Source organism: Telmatherina bonti (genome assembly GCF_933228915.1).
Source record: "Telmatherina bonti genome assembly, chromosome: 4".
Taxonomy (NCBI): Eukaryota; Metazoa; Chordata; class Actinopteri; order Atheriniformes; family Telmatherinidae; genus Telmatherina; species Telmatherina bonti.
This window is the reverse complement of record NC_136622.1, coordinates 34,154,711-34,176,246: the sequence shown is the minus strand read 5'-3', so window position 1 is coordinate 34,176,246 and position 21,536 is coordinate 34,154,711. Positions and strand designations below refer to the sequence as shown.

Below are 21,536 nucleotides of genomic sequence, written 5' to 3'. Positions count from 1 at the left end.
ACTTTTCATACAAAAGTAGCACAAAGTGCGTTACAAAATAAAAAGCAAGAATAAAAAAGGTTAAAAACCCGTCTTCACATGGTTAAATCTGACATCATTAAAGGAGATTGTAGTTTGTAGTAGTAGTTTGAGTTTGTAGTTGATGACAACCTCGTTGTAGCTGTTTCTGTGTTAACTCCAGGTATCCGTAACACCTGTCTGTGCTGCTAGAGGCGTCACTTCGTCGAGCTCGTCTGCTTTTTGGTGATGAGTAGGAAGTGTGTTTTCTGTTGTTTTGGAAATTTGTAGGATTAGCTTCCTGTTGTGGCTTAAAATGACATGAAACAAGCAAAAAGAAGCTTCATTGGATAATTAGTGCATGAATGATCATGTGCAAACACATGATCATTCATACCTGGACAAATGTCAGGGAAAGAATCCCTTCAATAAAGGACATTTTTGCAACCGTAAACCACAGCTTTCAGCAGAGGGCGTAAACGAGAGCAGCACGATGCATTGCTCTAGCATCGTCATCGCAATGCGCGCGTGCAACAGTCCCATCGCAGGTCCTGCAATGCAGGAAGCAAATTAACCCATCATGTTCGTTTGTCCATCTACGACCTGCAGACGTGGATCGGGAGCCCGTCCACTTTTGTTTACAGCTGCTCCAATGCAGGCAGTCGTAAACAAAACATGATGAAATTAAACATTTTCTGAGGATTTTGCACAATAAAAGCAAGAAAAAGAAAAGAATACAGACTCAAACTATACTTGTAACATTCACAGAAAGAGATGAGATCCGTGCAGGTTCACTGCCAACGACACAGCAGCAGTGCAGCGGAACGTAAAGTTTTGTGTAGCTGCAGTGTGAACGGCAGCTCATGACTCACCCTGTATGTCCCAGACACGTGGCATGATGCAGGGGGCCCCTGCCTCTTGCGTCTCTTTGGTTGACGTCGGCGGCGTTCTGCAGCAGGAACTCGCAGGCGATCAGCGAACCCTAAAACAATGATATGCAATTCAGCATGGTGCTGACAAGACAGATGTTCTGAACCGGGTTTTTATTTACTTTGTTGCTTCGCAGTAAAACAGAACAAACTCCAGTTTGTGTCCTCAATAAACAAAATAACAATTAGACATTTTAAATCATATTCAGACTATTTAACTAAGTAGAAGAAACATGGCCGGTGATGTTATTTTAGTCTAATTATATTAATTATTAATAATAATATTCACAATCAGGAAAAAGTTTAAACATGACAAATTTACTCTCAATGGTGTCTTTATCAGGCCCACCTCACTAGCACCACGTTAGACCCTTTTTCCTTCAGAACTGCCTTAATTCTTGGTGTGACAGATTCAACAAGGTGTTGGAAACATTCCTCAGAGGTTTTGCTCCATATTGACATGAAGTATCACATAGTTGCTGCACATCACCATGAGAATCTCCCAAAGCTGCTCTGCTGGATGTAGATCTGGTGACTGTGGAGGCCGTTGGAGGACAGTGAACTCATCGTCATGGTGGAGATGATGTGAGCTTTGTGACATGGTGCATCATCCTGCTGGAAGTTTCCATCAGAAGATGCTACACTGTGCTCAGAAAGGGATGGACATGGTCAGCAGCAGGACTCAGGTAGGCTGTGGAGGTTAAACCATGTCATGTTGGTACTAAGGGGAACAAACTGAGACCAGAAAACCTCCCCCCACCATTCCAGCAGCAGCAGCCTGAAGCGTTGATCCTGACGGCAGGATGGATCCATGTTGTCATGATGTTTCCAGCAGATTCTGATCCTACCATGTGAATGTGGAGCTGAACTGGAGACTCATCAGACCAGTTTCTCCATCTTCTATTGTCCAGTTCTGGTGAGTCTGTGTGAATTTCAGCCTCAGTTTCCTGTTCTTACTGACAGGAGGGAACCCGCTACTGGTCTTCTGCTGCTGGAGAACATCTGCTTCCAGGCTGGACCTGTTGCGTGTTCAGACATGATGTTCTGCAGATCCTGGTTGGAACCAGTGCTTACTGGGCTTCCTGTTGCCTTCCCATCATCTCCAACCAGTCTGTCCAGTCTCCTCTGACATCAAGACATTTCTATCCAGACAAACTGCAGCTCGCTGGACATTTTCCCTTTTCCAGAACATTCTCTGTAAACTCTAGAGATGGTTGTTGTAAAATTCCCAGCAGTTTGTGAAATAAGTTCCTTAAATCCCTTTTCTTCCTAATTCTGAGGAACTTCAGCAAGTTGTGCGTTGAGTTTCTGCCACGTGATTGGCCGATTAGGTATTTTTGTTAAACAACTGAACAAGTCAACCTAATAAAGTTGTTATTGAAGGCATTTTGCGCAACACATCTCTTTAAACTAATGAAACGCCTCCAATTGTTTCTGATGCTGCTCATACGAGACCAACTCACCCCGATCACGGCCTGTATGAGGGGCGTTTTCCCTTCATCATCATCGATGACCAAATTTACATCCGCCCCATGAGCGAGCGCTTCAGCCATGACCGGCAGGTTGCGAGCTTTTGAGGCTTTGAAGAGCAGCGCTCCAGGATGAAGCTCCCTGACGTCCTCCGGGTCAGACGTCTCCAGTTCAGCCTCGCCGCTGGAGTCCTCCGACACCTCACACTCTGCAGACAATCACCAGAAGCCGTCATGATGCTTCCCAAAACATGAAACATTCCTGTAAAACATTCCCAAACTGCGCTCACCCTCCTCTGTGACACTGTCGACCACAGAGCCGAACACCAGGATGTCTGTGCTGCCGTCTGTGCTGCCTCCCAAGCCGCTGTCGCTGCTCAGGCCTGCCGGACCAGAGGACGCCACCACATGGACACATTAATCATCATAGTCTCTTTCAGGGTGATTTTCTATCACGTCAACGTAACATTTGTCCATTAAACACGCATTTACACAAACTTCCAAACTGGTTGGGTGCTTACTTCGAGGTCCAGATCCTGTGTCAAAGTAGGAGAAGAGAGAGTCCAGCTCGTCAGGGCAAAACAGAGAGTCTCGCCTGAAATTGGCAAGTGCTGTCAAAGCAGACGGGAGAAGAACATGAGTATGTAAAAGTTATGAACGCCTCATTTAGGATGAGGACAGATCAGATCGCCTGATGTACCTGTAGAAAGGGTGGAAGGGGAGGTGCTGCCGGGCTCCTGTCGGTATCTCCTCCGTGTTTTGGGAACCGTGGTGGCGCTGTTGTGTCTCCGACACTTCTTCACGCTCCACCGGTGCTCCGACTTCCTCTCCCCATTGATGAGTATCTCCGTGGAGCCCAGCTTCTTGAGGAATTTCTTCTCCACATACTTCGCCTTGATCCAGGCTTCTTTTTCTTGCCTTCGCAGGGACACGTCACATTAGATTTCAGAGCCTCAGAGCGGGAAGAAAGCTGCCCTCAGGAGCTGAAGCGTTACGCATTCCTACCTTGAACTGGACGGTAATGGTTTCTTCAGACCTTGCTCTTGATACGAGCCTTCATAGATGTGGTTGATGACGCTGTTTCCGAGCTCACACATCAACTGCAGAGAAAAGAAACGATTGTAATGGTCTTCTCCTTCAGAGGGTGTCCTGTTCTGCATTAAAAGTCTGATATTTTACAATCTTTCATTAAGATTTTAAATAAAGATTGATTAGCTGTGTTTATATTACCCCTCAAGTAGCGCAAAACCTTAATATCACAATAAAAAACAGTAAAGGAAACACACATATCTAAAGAAACTCTCAAATTTCCCTAAAAAGTTTTTATGTTCTCCTGGAAGCATCGATATAGAAGTACACCGCAAAAGTGTTTGGCATTTACACGCCACCGGACGTGACATTGGGGGTCACGTGACAAATAAAGATGGTGCGGGGTGGATGGACGGAGGAGGAGACGGAAATCTTTATTACAAATAAAGAGAAAAATATATAACTGCCATCTTTGATAGCAAACAACAGCAAAATGCAGAATTTGACAAAGATTTAAAATGAGAAACGAGCTTCTAAAACCTGCAACAAGTGGAAAACCCTGAAATAACGCCACCTGGCTATCAAGCAAAAGACGCAATTCTGGTAAAATCTCATCCTGCGAACAAGATTTTACCAGAATTGCATCTTTATTGTTCTTATTTTGATTTAAAAAAATAAATAAATAAAAAAAAGAATAGCCTCTTACGCACTAAAGCCCATTCAATGGAAACATCTGCAAATCGTTATTGCACTTTGTTGAAACGTTAGAAATAAAAACTGTAATGTAGCTCGTGTCTCCCTTGCTCGTTTGCTAAGAAAACTGTACCTTTAATAATTCCGGTTCCCATGAGTCCAGCGTGAGCGAGCGCACCTTTGAACAGTGAACACCAAGACTCCTGCAACAACAAAAAACCCCCATATTTTTACTCAAAAAAAATTCTTTTGCAGTAAAACCTTTTTATTTTTAACTTTATTATAGCTAACAATAACTACAAGTACAAAAGTAAAAATAAGGAAAACAGCATCATGGGGCGAGCACAACTTAAACAACATAAAGATGCTATTTTGTCCATCATTCATGGACTGGGGTGTTTAACCAACAGATTAAATACAACCAGGACAGTAGAAAATGGTGTGCACTCAGACAGCCTGGTTGGCAAAGCAATGCTGCCCTTTATTATTGTTAAAAAGTTGACACTTTGAAAAATGCTGTAAACATTGACTAAATTTCTTCTGTAATGTCAAGCCAGTTTCACGCAAAGGCTTTCTTAGCCGTCAGAGAGGGAATATTTAAAGAGATATGCGTCTGCTTTATCATTTAGTTCTGGTGTCAGTCCTGAATATATAAACCAGTGATCGTTGGGAATGTTACATCCCAGAATTTACCCTCTAACTTTGAAGACCCCATCCACCCAAGTCTATCCATATTGTTCTATAACCTTTAGTTATCTGTTAGACGTTGTTTGGAGGTCCTGAAGGAAGGTAGAAACTGAGAAGAAGACTGAGCTAGCAAAACACTTTAACATACCCATCTGATACAATCTGAAAGCATCCGCCTGGAGTCTATGAATTCTGGCTATAGGGTCATATAGAGTATATAAGGCCTTCTGCAGTAAAAATGGAAGAATTAGGACACGTTCTCATCAGCTTCTTTGATTTGAAGCAGAGTTAATTTCCTTAGAAAGTCCGCTTCCTTTGGGGAAATGTGAACGTGCCAAACAAATTCTGATTTGGACCAAATCTTGGTGAGTTTCAAGTGGACCAAAATACAGGAAGCGGACTACAAAAAAAGCCACATCCCTGTATTTGACGTAGCATTGCATTGTGGGTAAATACATAGCAATGGCGTTAAGGTTCTTTTGCCTCATCTGTTGTTCATACTGTGTCCATTGTTGCAGTGTATTTCTGCAGTATACTTGCATAAGACACAATAAAAACCCAAAACAGCCATAGTTTCGTCTCCATGTTTAACTCAGAAGAGAGTTTTCTTCTTCACGCGGGTCTTGTCCTCTTTTACTAAATACCAGTGCAGCGCCACCTCTGGTGGGAATGGGGATATATTATTCTAATGGTTTAGCTCGTTTGACCAAAATGCAGCGTGAACACGATCTCAGTCTGAATGGATACACCCCCCGTACAACTGATCTGAGTCCCCAATCGAACAGAGTCTTGCAGACTATCCTGACTGTAAGGCTCCAGACGGAGACCAACTCAAGACAACAAAGGCAGCTTCTATTCAATTCAATTCAATCCAGCTTTATTTGTATAGCGCCACTTCACAACAATGTCATCTCAGGACACTTTACAGACACACTAATATGAAAGGAAGAGGCTGAACAAATGAATCGCATGCTGCGGTGCTGTGAGGTGACCTGCTTTGCATGGATACAAGTGTTACTTCAGCCTCTTAATGTCATGCAAATCACTGTCTGGTATCCAGGCAACGATTGCACGTTAGAAAATATACGCTTTGTGTCAAAAGGCCGCGTCTGACCACACTGCGAGATGACGAACCCAAAGAGGGAACATGAATATTCAACAGGTGGGAGCGAATTCAGAAAGAGTTTGTCATGACTGCAACTTAAAAAACACACGCACACACAAGTTGTGATGTGTTTATCTACACATGAAGCTTTACATGCTCCTCACCAGGACGACTGGTCTCATCACTTAATGAAAACTCCCAGTCAAAGCCCGGATGATCCAATAAGAGATGTACTGTACTTTAATCCTTCAACTATGTGCGCCTGCCTTCTTTAGCAGCACGAGGCTGGAGAAACAATCACCTGGCACCACATCCCATCTTCCAAGCCAGAAGGTTAAACAATGGCGTACTTAAATCCACTTAAAGGTATGCTACTAGCTGCATCATGATGCTGCATTCAACTCGGTGTGTAGTTAGAAGATTTAAAGCTTATAGATGTAAAGGTTTGAGAGACCTTCAGAATTTATCCGTTCAGCTATAAATTTAACCAATAACATCATCGTAGTGTCAAACAAGACCCAAAAATAAATACTCTGTTCAAAAGCTGCAAAAGCAATGTTGTATTTGCATTTATTAAATGGATATAAATGATTAGAATAACAGTAGAATATAAAGGAGTTCATATTTTGATGTCATCTCATGGTGATCCACCTTCTTGTATCAGCAATATCACTGTGTGAACGCTGAACAGATGCAGGAATTTAAAAGGTTAAATTATAAACCAAACTGCAATATTTGTCTCACAACAACTCGATTATTTTCTATTCTGTTCTATTTTATAGTCATTTAGCAGACGCTTTTATCCAAAGCAACTTGCGTTTGAGAGTGAGAACAACATAAGCAAGAAATAAAACAGTAGAGGACATCATAGGAGGGTGCTGGTGGACTGCTGGAGTCCAGTTGGACGCCGGTCTTGACGTGTAGTGCTACAGGCTGCCTGAACGAGCACTGCTCGGTAGCCCTAGCCCCCATCATCACCAAGCTTTCTGAAAAGCTTATCTTGCTTCACAACAAATCCACTATTCCTGAAGTGGATCTTCATCAGCATCAGATTGTGTAGAGAGCAGAAAGGTCAGTAACACCTGTTTACAGTTTTACCCCACAAACTGGTTCAGGTGGCTCACTGTGAACCTGCATACGAGACCCTCTCAGCAAAAGACCCAAGAATATCAAGAGGAGAGACCACACCTCTTCCATCTTCATCCTGAACACCATTACACTGCAGCGGTGTTTTCCAAGCACCCTTACCTGAAACTGAACTCCTACAAAAACAGAGTAGATGATAATGGACTTTAGGAGAACCAAACAGACTGAGGACCCCTTCGGAGGTTGAGAGCTCCACACATCTCGGTCGACTTCACCTGGTCCACAGACATCTCTCACCAGGTGAGGAAGAACAAAAACTGCATTACCTCAGGAAACTCATTAAGTACGGCGATATTTGTTTTTTAATTCAGAATTAATATTTCGGAATTAAATAATTCGGAATTAATGTATTCTCCTTCGAGTTAACATGGAAATAATGACTCCAAATGGAGGTTTACATGGAATACGTCCTTACTTCGTTCTGCTTTAGATCAGCATGTTGGGAAGGGTTCTGATTGGACAAGGGGCAGGCTTAACAAACTAACGTTTTTCCCGGAAAAAAGCAAAGTTTGCTTCCTGCTTCCCGACCTTTCGGTTGTAACGTGGAAAACTATGAAAGTAAAAGTTTTGTTGTTATTTTGATGATAATTTTGAAGCGCCAGCTCGACACGAGCGTACTGCTTCACTTTTTTTATCTCATATATATATATAATATATGCATCATCGGGATGGGACAAGGTAAGGAGCATGCGCAGAACGATCAGAATTAATTTAGAGCCGAGTTACCGTTTATATGACAGAGAGAACGCGAATAAACCAGCCACTTACTTCGTAATTAAACTCAATTCCGAATTGACTTTTTCCATTCAGAATTAGGTGTTTAAATGGCCATTTTTCACCAGTTTATAGAGGAATTAAGTTTTATTCGGAATTAAAGTGTAATTAAAACTCCCATGTAAAGATGGCCAATCAAACCCACCGAGCCCTGCTCAAATACATACTGCTTCACCATAGAGAGCCCTCTGACCGGCTGCACAATGCGGTTCAGGTTCAGGAAGTGCCTGCATGATGAGAACAGCAGATACTCCGAAATTTTCACTCTGATCTTCTTTCACTCAGTCTTTGTCAGAACAATAAAGCTAAACCTACCAAAAAAAACCCAAAACAAACCATGACACTACCACTGCCGTGTTTCACAGACACTTTTAACAAACTGGAGCTTGGCAGCTGTGATCCTTTAAGTAAGCAGCAGCTTTCTGCTTGAAGGTCTGCCATGTTCATCGCTCCTGCTCAGTGTTCATCCATATTAATATTACCCAATTTAAAAGAGGCTTTTATTATCTTAGATGTTCCTCTGGCTTCTCTTATCCACCCCATTGGTATTAAAGTACTCCTGTATTTATAAAACCCAAAGGAAAAAAAGTCTTTCTTGAAACTACCTGTGGATGCCGGAGCACTCAATACACAGAAGGATTCCCAGGTTGATTGAGGCCCATCGAGGGTCGGTCTGACCACAATCGCAGCACTGTTCGTTGCCCGGCAGACACTGGATACGCTGTAGGATAGTCTCCCCCTTGGAGGTGCGCTCTCGTGGCTCGCTGGCTGAGTCAATGCTGCTGGTGGACGGTGAGGCTGTTCTGTCCAGATGCTTCAAACAAACAAATATCAGTTACGTCAAATGACAGGAATGCCCTTTGTCTACCCGCTAATATGCTTTTCTGATTGCTTAAATTAGCAGGAATAAGAAAATAACTCACTAGAAAACCAGTTTTTAATTACAATCCCTGGATGTTTTGGAACTTTGAAAAACTACAATACAAAGTCTCATAAACAAGCTAATAAAAACTTCAATATTATTTCATGACTGTGAATAATAGCTCACCTCTATGTAGTAGGTGTCTGGGCTCTCTCTGTAAGCGGAGGCAATGCTAGCTTGAACTGCTTGAATCCAGGCTTGTCGTAGCTTCTCGGACTCGGCCTGAAGCATACAGCTCCTGTAAGACAAAAACAGAAAATCCTTTATGTAAATGTACTTTCCTAAAAGCTAACGTTAGCATTATTATGCTAATGCTAACGTTTGCACTAAATAAAAAGTACAGCTAGGAACATGTATTTTTATACCTTTCTGTAAAAATGTTAAAACATAATAAAAAACTAATTAAACAGAAACTAAAAGTCTACAAGCAACTTGGGGAAACAAACAAACCACTATATACAATGCATGATAACATTTAAGCCAAATGTTTTGCATACTAGTTTGTTAGCATGTTAACATGCTTGACACATGACTAAACAAAACTAACTAAACTAGAACTAAAGCCCATTAAACTTTTGATTAACTTAAACAAGTTTTAGCAGAACAAACTCTGTTAGCATGCTAACATGTATGTTTATTATTGCAAATTTTATCATAAAAATACTGCTGCTCCTTAAGCTACAGTTCACAGATCAAAACTTGTAAATATACAGCTAAACTGAACAAGTTATATTATTTTAAAGGGCAGACTAATCTTAAAAGAAAACCAGACAGAAGAGTTTTTAGCATGTTAGCTGCTCTGTGCGAGATAACTGCAGCAGCTACTCACTAATGCTGATGTTCACCATCTTAGCATAGCATGTTAGCATGTAAAACGGGCACATTACAACTTCAAAAAATAGCCAGTTTCAGTTAGTTTTGGTAGAACTTTTATTTAAATCCTTTTTTTATTGGCTTGCTTTTAACTTTAATGCAATCTGAAGGTATCTGGACTGCTCTTGAATTAGCTTTAAATCTATCTAAGCATGGTTGAACATGTCAAACTAATCACAAAACACAAAAAAAGGCTGATGTGAATGTAAACTGATTTGCAGATATTTTTCTACAAGCCATCTGGACAAATATATTAGTATTTATTAAGATATTTAGTCTGGACCAAAATATGGATAAGAATGAAATTTTTATGACAATGACTGTCTCCTACTTGGATGGGGAGACGACTTCAAAGCAAAATCTCCGCTCAATGTCTTCACATGGTTTCACAGAGCAAAGCCGGAGGTCCTCCACTACGACCGTAAGAGAGTCCTACAAATATAAAAACCAGTTCTTATACCTGCAAATGTCAACAGCAGCAACATAACATACATGGAAAGCAGCTGATAAGTTATCTTCCCTTGAAGGGACACCAGCTACCAGCTTTCCATGGGGAAAAGTGGGCTTCGAGAGGCTAAGGGCAGCTTGTAGTGGTTTTTAACATCACATGGATCTTTACTGACATCAATCGCAACCCTGCGTGTGAGGAGATTTTCACCGATAATATTGAGTCTGCAGGCGTATGGTTTTCAGGGTATTTTTGTTTCTCTTAACGTCAAACACGCACATTTCAGAGAAAAATCACTAACACAATAAAAACATTACAGCTGCACTTAACCTCTGAGAGCGACTCCACTTAACCCCAAGGGAAGGCCGATAGCTGGAATACATACACACTTGCCTTGAGCTTCTTCTGATAGACCAGCTGACTGTTCTGTATGGAGAACCATCGTCTAGAAAGAGACAGAAGGGAGAAGGAGATAAATAAAACATTTTAAATGCACATCCTTAAAGCAAAAATGTCAGAAAAGGAAAACGACTGAAGACAGCTGTGATATTTCATGCTGTGCTGGAGTTTCTAAAAGGTTTCCAAAGCCTGACACAAAGTTTTAAGGCTTATTTGTAACAGAATTTTGGCTTTCTTATTTACTAATTAGTATTACCTGTGTGTGGTTCACTCATATGAATAAATAACTTGATTACTTTGAAGTCCTACGCAAACACTTATAAACCCCAATAACTCACTTGTGTTCCTCCAAATTCCAGGTTTTATTTAAATATTTAGAAACTGTATTATTTCTAAAGTCCTTTTTATACAAAAACCCCAAAAAAGCCAAACAAAAACATCTTTACCCAACCAAATCCCCAAGACACGTTCACATACATCACTCTAGTCAATATTAATAATCAGAAAAATTGCTTTTCGTTATTCAGTAACTGATAATCTACAAGTTGTGTGACTGTAGGATGGAGCAGCAGATGGATTGGGGCTTTGCTATGGGGCATTTCCCAGGACAGTTGCAGTGAAAAGTAAGCTGAAGCTGAATAGTGAAGGTTGGCATTTACTGGTCCATGTATGTGCCAATCCTCATGTATACAAATAGAAGTTGGGAAGTAAACTAAAAGTATCAACGACTCACAAATCAATGCTTTGGTCAAGTCTGGCTGTGTCCTGCTTTTATTGCCTCATGCCTGGATTATTGTATTTTGGTTTTAACTCATTGGCTGCCAAAGAATCTGAACGCTTACTGCCAAAGACGCCAAATTAAATCTAAAGACAAATTTTCAGTGAAGTGTGATTTCCCATCTGTGTTTTAATCTTTTTTCTTCTGATTGTACTTGTGTTACTTCAAATCTTTTCAGCACTAATTCTTAGTAGTTTTTGTTCTTCAACCCTTGTTTGTTATTCTGTTTTTCTCTACAGATGTTACACAACTTTAGAAATAAATGTCATGGTAACTGAAAGTATACAATCGCAAATTGATTGAAATAAGTTGGTTTAGGATGTTTCCTGGTCTCCTCCCTTCGGAGGTTCGGAGCATGAAACCCTGAGGCATACCTAGGATTAAATTCCCTCATGTAAATTAAAATGCTCCTATATGTTTTTATAATTCCATTTTTTTTACCGAAAAAACATTAAAGTTCCTTCTTTTAACTGCTTTTAACGCAACAAAACAGAAAAACAATGCATTATCATCAGTTCACAAAAACGTTCTTCAGCTCATTACCTGTTCCAGGTTTTGAAGGCGTTGCTGGCCCTCTTAAACAAGTAGCCCTCCATCACCACCCCATTAGGCGCATCCACGTTGAACTCCACCTTTGAGTCGTCATATGCAAAGTCCTGAAAGAGAAGAGACGAAGAATCCTGACCGTCAAAGGCTGATCCCTCATAAGGAAACTGGCTGCAAAGAAGATGCTGCTTGACCACCAGTCGCATCAAATGTGCGTCGTCTCGTACATACAATCCCACACACCAACTGAATCATCATAAGTGTGAGCTCATGTAGAAACGGTCACGTGTGACTCCATGTATGTAAAAAAAAAAAAAAAAAAAAAAAAACAACAAAAAAAAAACAAAAACAGCATGGCATCTTCCTGTATGATGCACTGGGGCATTTCATAACCCAACAGATGTGATTATGACATAGATTATTACATAAACAGTGTTTAGGAGTGTTTATAGTGTAAAATTAGCCTTTAACCGCTTCATCTAGGATTAAAATAATAATAATGGGTGGGTGGGTGTGGGATTATAGTCCTAATCTCTAAAATAAAGGGTTATATAAACACAAAGATGGACTCATTTAGGTTTGCTTTGGTGTTTTGATGACATAAATACAGCGATGATGAAGGTTTTTAATGTAGTGAGTCCCTGGGACCCACAGTGGGTGATTTGAGTGGGTCCTAAAAAAATGAATTCTTGGCTTTCCTATATTCTTCCTGTTCTAAGATTGTGGCATTAAAGACGCATTACGAAACTCTCTGACTCTAAAACTCAGCGTTCTGCAGTTGTTCGATGACACAGTGACATCTATCATGTTTATTTCTGAAGCCGCTGCTGCCCAGCGGCGTCCTGAGAATCCATACTGTACAACTTTTATATCCGGGACATGACGTGACGTTGCAGCAGAGTTTCGCTTCACACTAGAAAACACTTTAATATAGTGAGAAGATATCTTATCGAGTATGAACACTATTTTAAACATGCAACGTCGCTGATTCAGTAAAGAAACGCAAGAAGATAAGAGAGAAAGAGACAAAATAAGAGTGTTTTGTCCAGTCGGGCCACAACTGTTTGTTAAACTTTATTGGCAGAACCAAGGCCAGAGCTGAGCATGCGGAAGATATGTTGACCATTGGCGCCCAAGCTGTGGAAAAGCACAGCCTTCAGTCACAGTTCTGTAGCATCGACGAGGCCAAGCACCTCCACGAACCTTTGGAAAGACTCATACTAGCAGGGCCATGGGATTGGAGGCTCGCCAGGCAGGGCAAGGAATAGAGGCAAAGAACAGATGTGCCATCTTCATCGCCAGCGTTGTGTCCAGGAACAACATGGACCACAACTGTATGCTAGGTTAACTTTATTGCCAGAAATAATAAACCATCAACGACACCTGCTTGTTGCACAGGAGTGACATCACAGAACGGCAACCCCACTATCCAGCCACGCACACAGAGGAATTGCAAGATCGTCTTTTGCAAGCTGGAGAGAGCTAACAGGTCAGGTACGATACAAGATGGATGCTGAATTAGCCGTCGATCGGGGGTGTGTGACGGGGAAAATGGCAAAAGTTCTGTAGTGTGTCTTTTAACTCCTTTAACACTACAAGAAAGTAGTGGAAAGTTGTACAAGAGGAGATAGTGGAAGCACAAGATACTTCTGCAATAATCTGCTGACCAGCAGTAGCTTTTCTCTTTTTCTTCTTCTGTGTTTTGGAATTTTCTTTTTCCTTCTTATTCAAGACAAACGGGATCTTGTCAGAAGTTGAGTCGAATATATGAACAACAACAACAACAAAAAAAAGGAGCATTTTCAGAATATTTTTCATCACCGCCACTGGAGAATGTTTTATTTATTGTTTATTATATAGCATCCCCTAAACATTTGAACATCATAAACAACATAAAAAAATAACAAATAAAGAAACATTTAAACATCAATGTGAACTAGCTCATCATTGAGTAATAGAAACGTGAGTTCACGAACTATAAAATTTGTGTCATTAATTGTTAAAATTAAATCTGAGGGGACTGGCTAGTTGTTTTGGAAACGGCTAAGCTAGCATGTAAGCTAACATGTAAGTTAGCATATCCGGTCAGCTGACAACATTTCTTGAGCTAGATGCTGTGATTTCAAACATGAGTTTTTGTTCGTAATTTATTGTTTTTCATGGAGAAAACCAGATGCAACTTATTGAGTTTATTGCATCCGTTCAGATTTGAATGCGTCATGTTGTCTGGGTAACCAGCAAACATCACTAAACATTCAAGCAGCACAAAAGCATCAAAATAAATAAACTGCACCTTCCATGAATGAGAGAAGACCCCAGTCTTCCCATCACAAGCAGCCCAGTATGTTTATCAAACAGCAGAAGTGCTTCATGTAAACATCTTCAACGTATATGTATTTCGCTCCAGCTGTTTGCTAGCGTTAACTTCTAAATCCTTGTCTGAATAATAGAAGAACTCACTGCTTCCCACACGTCACCCTTCTAGAGAGGGAAAAAGGGGGGTTTGAATTCCTGCAGACTGCCTTGAGACACAACACTTCAGTCACAAATCCTCATCAGGCGCTCAGTGACAGAAACTACCGTTGTGCAAAACTGTAACTAATCAAACCAGATCTCAGCCAACATCTGATGCCACAATCACGTCTATAAATGATATCTGGTGTCAAATAAAAACTGCATATCATTAAAAGAGTTTTTTTAAATGCTAAAAGTAAAACAATGGACCAAAAAAACCCCCCCAAAAACCAGTAGAATAATTCAAGGTCTTTGTAAATCTAAGCAAATCGTCTGTGCAATTATTTCACAACTCAAAATGCAACATTACTGTAAAATACTGTTAGTTTGCAACAGCTCTTCATGTGTTCACATCCTGTGTGGTGAACATATCGATGTATCTGTGCAGGGAACTGCAAAACACAGCTGGAGAGGATATTATATAATATCTATTAACAGTCATGAAAGAAAGAGAACGAAAAAATCAAACATATTCCAAGAATAAAGCTGAGTGTCCTGTCAGCTCAATGAGAGTAAAGCAGATCTACGCACCAAACTGTGGTCCCACCGGCAAAAAATCTTCATTTTCAAATGTTTGGTTTTTTCCAGAAACATGATTAAAATAAAAATAACTCCACAGAAACAGATCCCAGAAGAGAAGCACAAGCGTCTTCCCTCTCTGGCCGTGGCTCTCGCAGTGGAGGCTAATGCTTTCTGCTGCCGTAGCCTGCAGAGTAATTCCAACACTGACATGTGTGCCCTCCGGCTGCAGCCACCTGCCCGCTGCTCTGTTGAGCTCCAGGATTACCACTAATTACCATACAGCTGCCAATGCATCCGTGGCAGGAAACGGTGCGCTTCACCGTGCAAGTACTGTAGCTGCTCTTGACTCAAAAAGCAGCCACATTTGATACCAGATCGCTGGATTTGCTGCAGGTTTTACAACTCACTCACCACTCATCCCGTGCTCAACAATGCGGGAGTTTAATCCCCTGCAGCGACCCAACAGGACCCTATCTGGCCAGCAGCCAAGACCACCAAACAAACCTCTTTTCAAAAGCAAAATTAAGCAGGAAATGAAGTAAATGCAGCTTACCGTCACCTTCAGAAACATGGGAGGATAAACGGAACACGCTGTGCAGCAAACGGCACTTTGCAAGCTCTCAAACCCACAACAAAAAAAAGCATCTATTTTTCATAAGGCAACGTCACACAGACAGAAACTGAACATCTGTGAATTATTGAAGAAGGAGACTTTGAAATATTAGAGGCAAAGAGGTAAACAGTCGTTCAGCAGCTAAAAGGATAAACAAACAAATAAAAAGATGATGCAGTCAGCTTGTCTTAGTACGTCATCCACCTGCTGCTGTCAGCCTGCAGACCATGCTGCAGCGCTGGGTCGCCAAATGGTGAGCCCATTTGGTTGCGGTGATTACCCATTCTGCTGTGAAAGGGTTTGTTTATCACCTGATTGATCCTTCTGCTTTCATCTGTTACGTTTCTGCTCAGCCGTCTCCATCTAATCCTCTCCCAACCTGCTCAGCTGCACTGTCAAGTTACGTCTTTCCAGATACTATCCCACGACACGAGACATCTATGTAAGTGGGGAATGGGGGGGGGAAGCCTATTTACACTGTCCGGAAAAGCTCAAGTTAATTCTCAGATAGGGAAACAAAATTTAACCCAAGTGAAGTGAACCCAGCACTGCAAAGAAACTTTGCTCTGCAGATACAGCTCAACTTTCTTTGACTCCTGTTATGATTTGTTCCGAGGTTGATGTCTCAGTCATCAGCAGTCATCTGATGACCCTGTTTCACGAAGGCCCGAGGGGGGTCTGAAACATCCTGCACTGATGAATAAATGAGTTTAGAGATGTATCAACACTAAGTCCTCTTCCACAGCAAAGAGGAAAAAGATCTGCTGCTATGTCTTAATTGTACTTTTTTCATGGGACAAAAGAGCTTTTTTATTCAAGAAGTAAATAATAATAAGTAAATAGTTCAAGAAAGCAAAGGAAGGCATTGATCTGCGATAGCTTCACGCCGTTAATGTAGCCGAGGCATCTATTTTTACAAGCTTGGCTGTGGGAACGCAGCAACACGATTAACCATCCCATCAATACCAGCACCCGTTTGTGGAAATGAGGCTTGAAAATGGACCAAATTATGTGTGCAAGCGACGCAGGAAATGAATGAAACTGTCTGTCCGTCTACTTAATAGGGGTGGAAAAATTTAATCGAATATTTGGATTTTATGGTTAACGATTTTAAAATAATTTTTTTAAATAAATAACAAAATAATTTGTTAAATAATTAAAAGTAATCCATTATAATTTTTTTCTCATTTTTATTGTTTTTATTGATCTTTTTACTTGTCTTCTTTGGCATTATAGCAGCAGAATGATGGTCTGGCTGTGTAGTTTTTTTCCTAATGGAAATTGAAGAAAAATGACTAGTGAAAAAAGTTTTGTCCAATTTTTTTGTTTTGTTTTTAGTCTACAAAAATATTGAAGAATTGTGAGAATTTCAATTTTAAATCGAATCGGCACCTAAAAAATTGTAATAGAATTGAATCGGGACAAAAGCATATCGTTACAACCCTATTGCTTATAGAGCATAAATGAGCCTTTAACTATGCAGGAAGCAGGAAGTGAGGAGGTAAAAATCAGGATTGGCTGTTTCAGGCGTGGATGGCTGAGGGAAACAGTTGCTTTGGTATCAATATCATTTACCCAAACCCAAAACACAAACGCTGTCTTTTAACATCTTTTCTCTTTGCCCCTTTATTTCGACTGGATAAACAATCTCACTGAATTTAGTCTGATTAAATCCATATCTTTTTAATCATTTGTGTATTATCATAAAGATACCAACAGCCACTGCCAAATTCCTTATCTGTGTTTGCATATTTGCCTAAAATAACTGATTCTGATTAATATCTTATGGCCCCTGTTATTTTTAATAACAATAAACCCTATTTAAACATAAATTATTGGCTCATAAATTTATAGTGATAACAAATAATGTAATTAAAGTATTTCTTATCAGACTTGTCGTATCTCCGAAACCTCCCCATCCAACAGGAAACTGGCAACTTCACTCAGTGGTTCGTCTGGGAAAAAAATCTTTTAAATAAAGCTTTGAAATATCACACATCCGCCCTTATTGAACAGATAAGAGTTAATTTAGCAACAACTGCACTGTGAATAACTGAAAAATACCAGCCAGGCTAAAAGCTTGTCAAGTGAAGGGTGTTGAGAAAAAGGTTATATTAAAGAAAATAATCACATCTGACATTCCTGAAGTGTGCATGAGAAGTTCAAGGTGGACAAGGATAGTCTATGAATCAGACATATTGGCTTGTGGGAAGGACGCATGAAGAGAAAAGGATAAAACACAGCCGAGTGACATCAGAGACGTTACAAGGACTTTGCTGATGCACGGCTGTTTGCTTGATTTGCATAAAGTGGACGAATCACAAAGTGTGAGTCACGTGTAAGTGTCAAACAATGAAGCAACAATAAATTCATTTAGTCTTGGGGTTTCTGTTTTTACTTCGGTGTGAAGACATAATGTGGGTTTTGGCTGTTCAGTACAAGGAGCATAAGAGGCAACGAGCTATTCAGCATGTTGTGCTACGACACGTCCTACTTCAACTCCTCCATCTGGTTCACTGGTTGAGCTGGTTTGCTGCAGCATTTGCTTGGAAGTGAGGGAAACTATAGTCCAAACACTGATGAAATTCATTGATCGCATTTAGGATTGAATGCATCAGACTTTTCATCAAGTAAATGAAGGCCAAACTGGAATAATACTTTTTGTAGCTAATAAAAAAGATTAAAAGTCAGCACTCAGGTTCAAACAACGATGCTTAAAAGTAAAAACCAACTAACGAGCCAGAAATCTGGGAATTCAGAAACCTGAATTTCAGCATCACCTTCAGATGGATGTGGACTCAGTCTGTGGTCACTTAAAGAACATATCAAGGATTAAAGGACTGATGTCTCAGTGGGATTTAGAAAACTTATCCATGCATTTGTCTTGTGCAGACTGGCTCTGCACACTGACTTCCTCTTTGTCAAACAATTAATCTAAAAATCCTGCTTTCAGATTACAAACACATTCAGGATTTTCTGATTTATCATGAATGAACAGATCCTTCAGGTCATCAGGGTCAAATCTACGTTCTGTTCCATGAGCCAGAACGACACACAGAGGCAGTGTTTAGTTTTTATGCTCCTCACATGTGGAACAAACTTCCAGAAAACTGCAGCTCTGCTAAAACTCTCACCTGCTTTAAAACAATTGTCAATTTACCAGCTGTCGCTTTTAATTTTGGAATTTCTTTTATTTTAAAGTTTGTATTTAATGCACTTTTAGATATCTTTTGAATAAACACGCAAAATAAACTTTATTCTACCCCGTTCTGTAATGCTTTTAATGTTTTATGTAAAGCACTGAGTTGTTTTGTACGCGTTCTGTGCAAATAAAGCTACTTTACCTGCCATTTGGGATGATAAATACAAACCTATCACCAATTAACAAGTCATGCTAAAAATAAAAGAAATCTAATGCAAACCAATGTTTACTAAAACCTTGTAGTTTTACTTGCAAATGCGTCATGACCCAAATTTATGGACTGTACACTACTGTTCAGTTCAGAGGTAACAGGAAATAAATTAAATGGAGACAGCAATACGCAAGGAAAAATATTCATTATTATTCCATTATGCCATTTAGGTGCAGCTTCGAGCAATAAAAATAAATCCAGGAATGTGTCGGGGCAGCAGGTATGCACCAGTGATGGAAACAAGGTAATAAAGAATAGCAGGCAGAGCTGACGGTCTCCAACAGGACTTCTCCATTAGAGCTGCAGTTAAAAATGAATGGCCGTGGCATTTGGATGCATTGGCTTGAACTGTGTGCTCAGCCAGCAGCAGCGACAGCCTACAACTGGAGCACTTTAACTCCCTTTCTGTTCTCCTAACGGCAGCCCCTTTGTCTTGTGGAAGTTTACACAAGGGTTATTGCACACAGTGGATGTGACGAAGACAAAAGCATAATGAATCTCTCGAAAACCGTGGAGAATGTTGCTTTCATTGCAGCTAACTATAACAGACTCATGTGAAACAGCATCTTCTAAAGCTTTTAAAGGAAATAAGAGCATATTTAAGAAATATAATGACTTAATTTGATGCAGGCAAAGCAGATTCATGAATAAATAGCTGTGCAGATCCATACTTAAAGACGCTATAAAGCTGTCTTTCCATTAGCTGATGTAACTCACAGTGTCTATGTAGGGCATTCATACTAAGTTTAGTGTTTCTAATTGTGCAGTATAAAAGATTCAGGATCCACTTCAGCTTGCCCTAAAGGCTTCTGGAATTCAACTATGGAAGAACAAAACACAGCATTAACAGGGAGCAGACATGTCTAGCTAATGCTGTGAGGCTGCAACTTCTCCACATATTCACCCAAAGCTTGAAAGAAAAATTTGGATTCAGATGAGAAAACAAATCAGTGCGTACTCACCTGCATGAGGGTCTGGGAGGAGATGGTGGCATTGGAGATGTGCAAGCAACACAAAAGAAAACAGAGAATTAGTCTCCAAGAACAGAATGGTTTTAATCAGGATGACATATTTCAGGTTCTGTGCACCTCGGATTATCCTTGATTACTGGCTTTCCACCACACATCATCAACCGCAAACATCAGTAACAATGGCGACATCTGACTTCAGCTTGTGAGCTTATTTATTTGCCACTGCACATCCTCTGGTGGTGGATGTTGTATGAAGTGTCTAACAGCCTTAGCAAAAACAGATCAATAACTGTCCACACATGTGACCCCGCCCTTCCTTGTGGGTCTGTCCACAGCACAGACCACAGTGCCTGGAGGGAAAAAAGCAGACCGGAGCATGTCTGACAGATGGCCGCTGATCTGGGGTACAGGGGAGTCAGACACTGGACCACTGAAACAAAGCTTTCTGAATTATTAAATGCCAAGATACCAGACAAGAAGTGCACCAACATTTATGGATTCCATTATTTGAACCACTAAAAATAAACTATACACACACACACCTCTTACTAAAAATGTCTAAAAGTATTGCCAACCAGTATTAACTGGGAGATGACAGCTATATTTATGTGCAATGTTTTCAATGCTAAATGGTAAAATCAGCCTCCTAACATGCCAAACAAAAACACTGGTTACACTGATGCTCAGTGCCTGTAATGTTTGTGCATCACACTTTTAGAGTGTTAACGTGTTAAATATTTACTAAGATAATTAGTTTTATAGATGTTCAGTCATTGTTTGTTATTTAGCTTTTTTATTTAGTATGTTTTAAAGCTGGGGTAGCACTATAGCTAGCAAGATATGCTGGTAGATTAGCTTGCTATCTCTTATGCCAAAAACTGAATGTTCGCTACAGTAGCAGCACCATTATCTCGCAAGCTAACTTACCAGCATATTAGCTTGCTAGCTATGGCGCTACCCCAGCTAAATAAACTATGACTGAACATCTGTAAAACTTATTATCTTAGGAATTATTTAACATGTTTACTTATGGCTAGTCAGCTAATATACCAGCATATTAGCTCGCTAGCTATAGCACTACTCCAGCTAAATAAACTATGACTAAACATCTGTAAAACTTATTATCTTAGTAATTATTTAATATGTTTACTTATGGCTAGTAAACTAATATACCAGCATATTAGCTTGCTAGCTATTTGCGCTACCCCAGCTAAATAACAAACTATTACTGAACATCTGTAAAACTAATAATCTTAGTAATTATTTAACATGTTTACTTATGGCCAGTAAGCTAATATACTAGCATATTAGCTTGCTAGCTATGGTGGCAGACAATCAACTACAATGGCAGTTCATGAGAGCTTATATGGACTTTTATTGATTCATGACTTAATACTGTTCGGATTCTCAGAGTTTTTGTTAACTACAATAGTTTCATGTGGTTTGTTTAATTTAATTTTAGTCTGCAACAACAATTATTCAATGGTCTGAAGGTATTGACAATACCCGCAGGCCAAAATAGATAGTTTTGTTGTTCTGTTTACAAATTTGTCTTGTAAATTAGAAGTAGAATGGAAGTAGATAAATCTGCACCAGAAAACCCCTTCTCTGCTTCTACAGTTACCAACCAACCAGTTTAAGTTTAGTATCTCCATCCATAATGCAAAACAAACTTCAGTCAGCACTTTAAAAGACTAAAAGTGGTTTT

The 21,536-nt window shown here is 40.1% G+C and overlaps 1 protein-coding gene across 1 annotated transcript in view; it reads right to left on the bottom strand.

Annotated features, from left to right (window-relative positions):
- Positions 1–21,536, bottom strand: part of acap3a (ArfGAP with coiled-coil, ankyrin repeat and PH domains 3a) — an 87,092-nt gene that overhangs the window by 8,286 nt on the left and 57,270 nt on the right. The window contains exons 10-21 of the mRNA XM_079239006.1: positions 11,793–11,917; positions 10,466–10,517; positions 9,956–10,056; positions 8,878–8,989; positions 8,435–8,643; positions 4,251–4,320; positions 3,401–3,495; positions 3,096–3,313; positions 2,917–3,006; positions 2,686–2,778; positions 2,390–2,604; positions 870–979 (exon numbers count right to left, since the gene is read on the bottom strand). Coding sequence (XP_079095132.1) covers positions 870–979; positions 2,390–2,604; positions 2,686–2,778; positions 2,917–3,006; positions 3,096–3,313; positions 3,401–3,495; positions 4,251–4,320; positions 8,435–8,643; positions 8,878–8,989; positions 9,956–10,056; positions 10,466–10,517; positions 11,793–11,917 — 1,490 coding nt within the window. The remainder of the gene's footprint in view (positions 1–869; positions 980–2,389; positions 2,605–2,685; positions 2,779–2,916; positions 3,007–3,095; positions 3,314–3,400; positions 3,496–4,250; positions 4,321–8,434; positions 8,644–8,877; positions 8,990–9,955; positions 10,057–10,465; positions 10,518–11,792; positions 11,918–21,536) is intronic.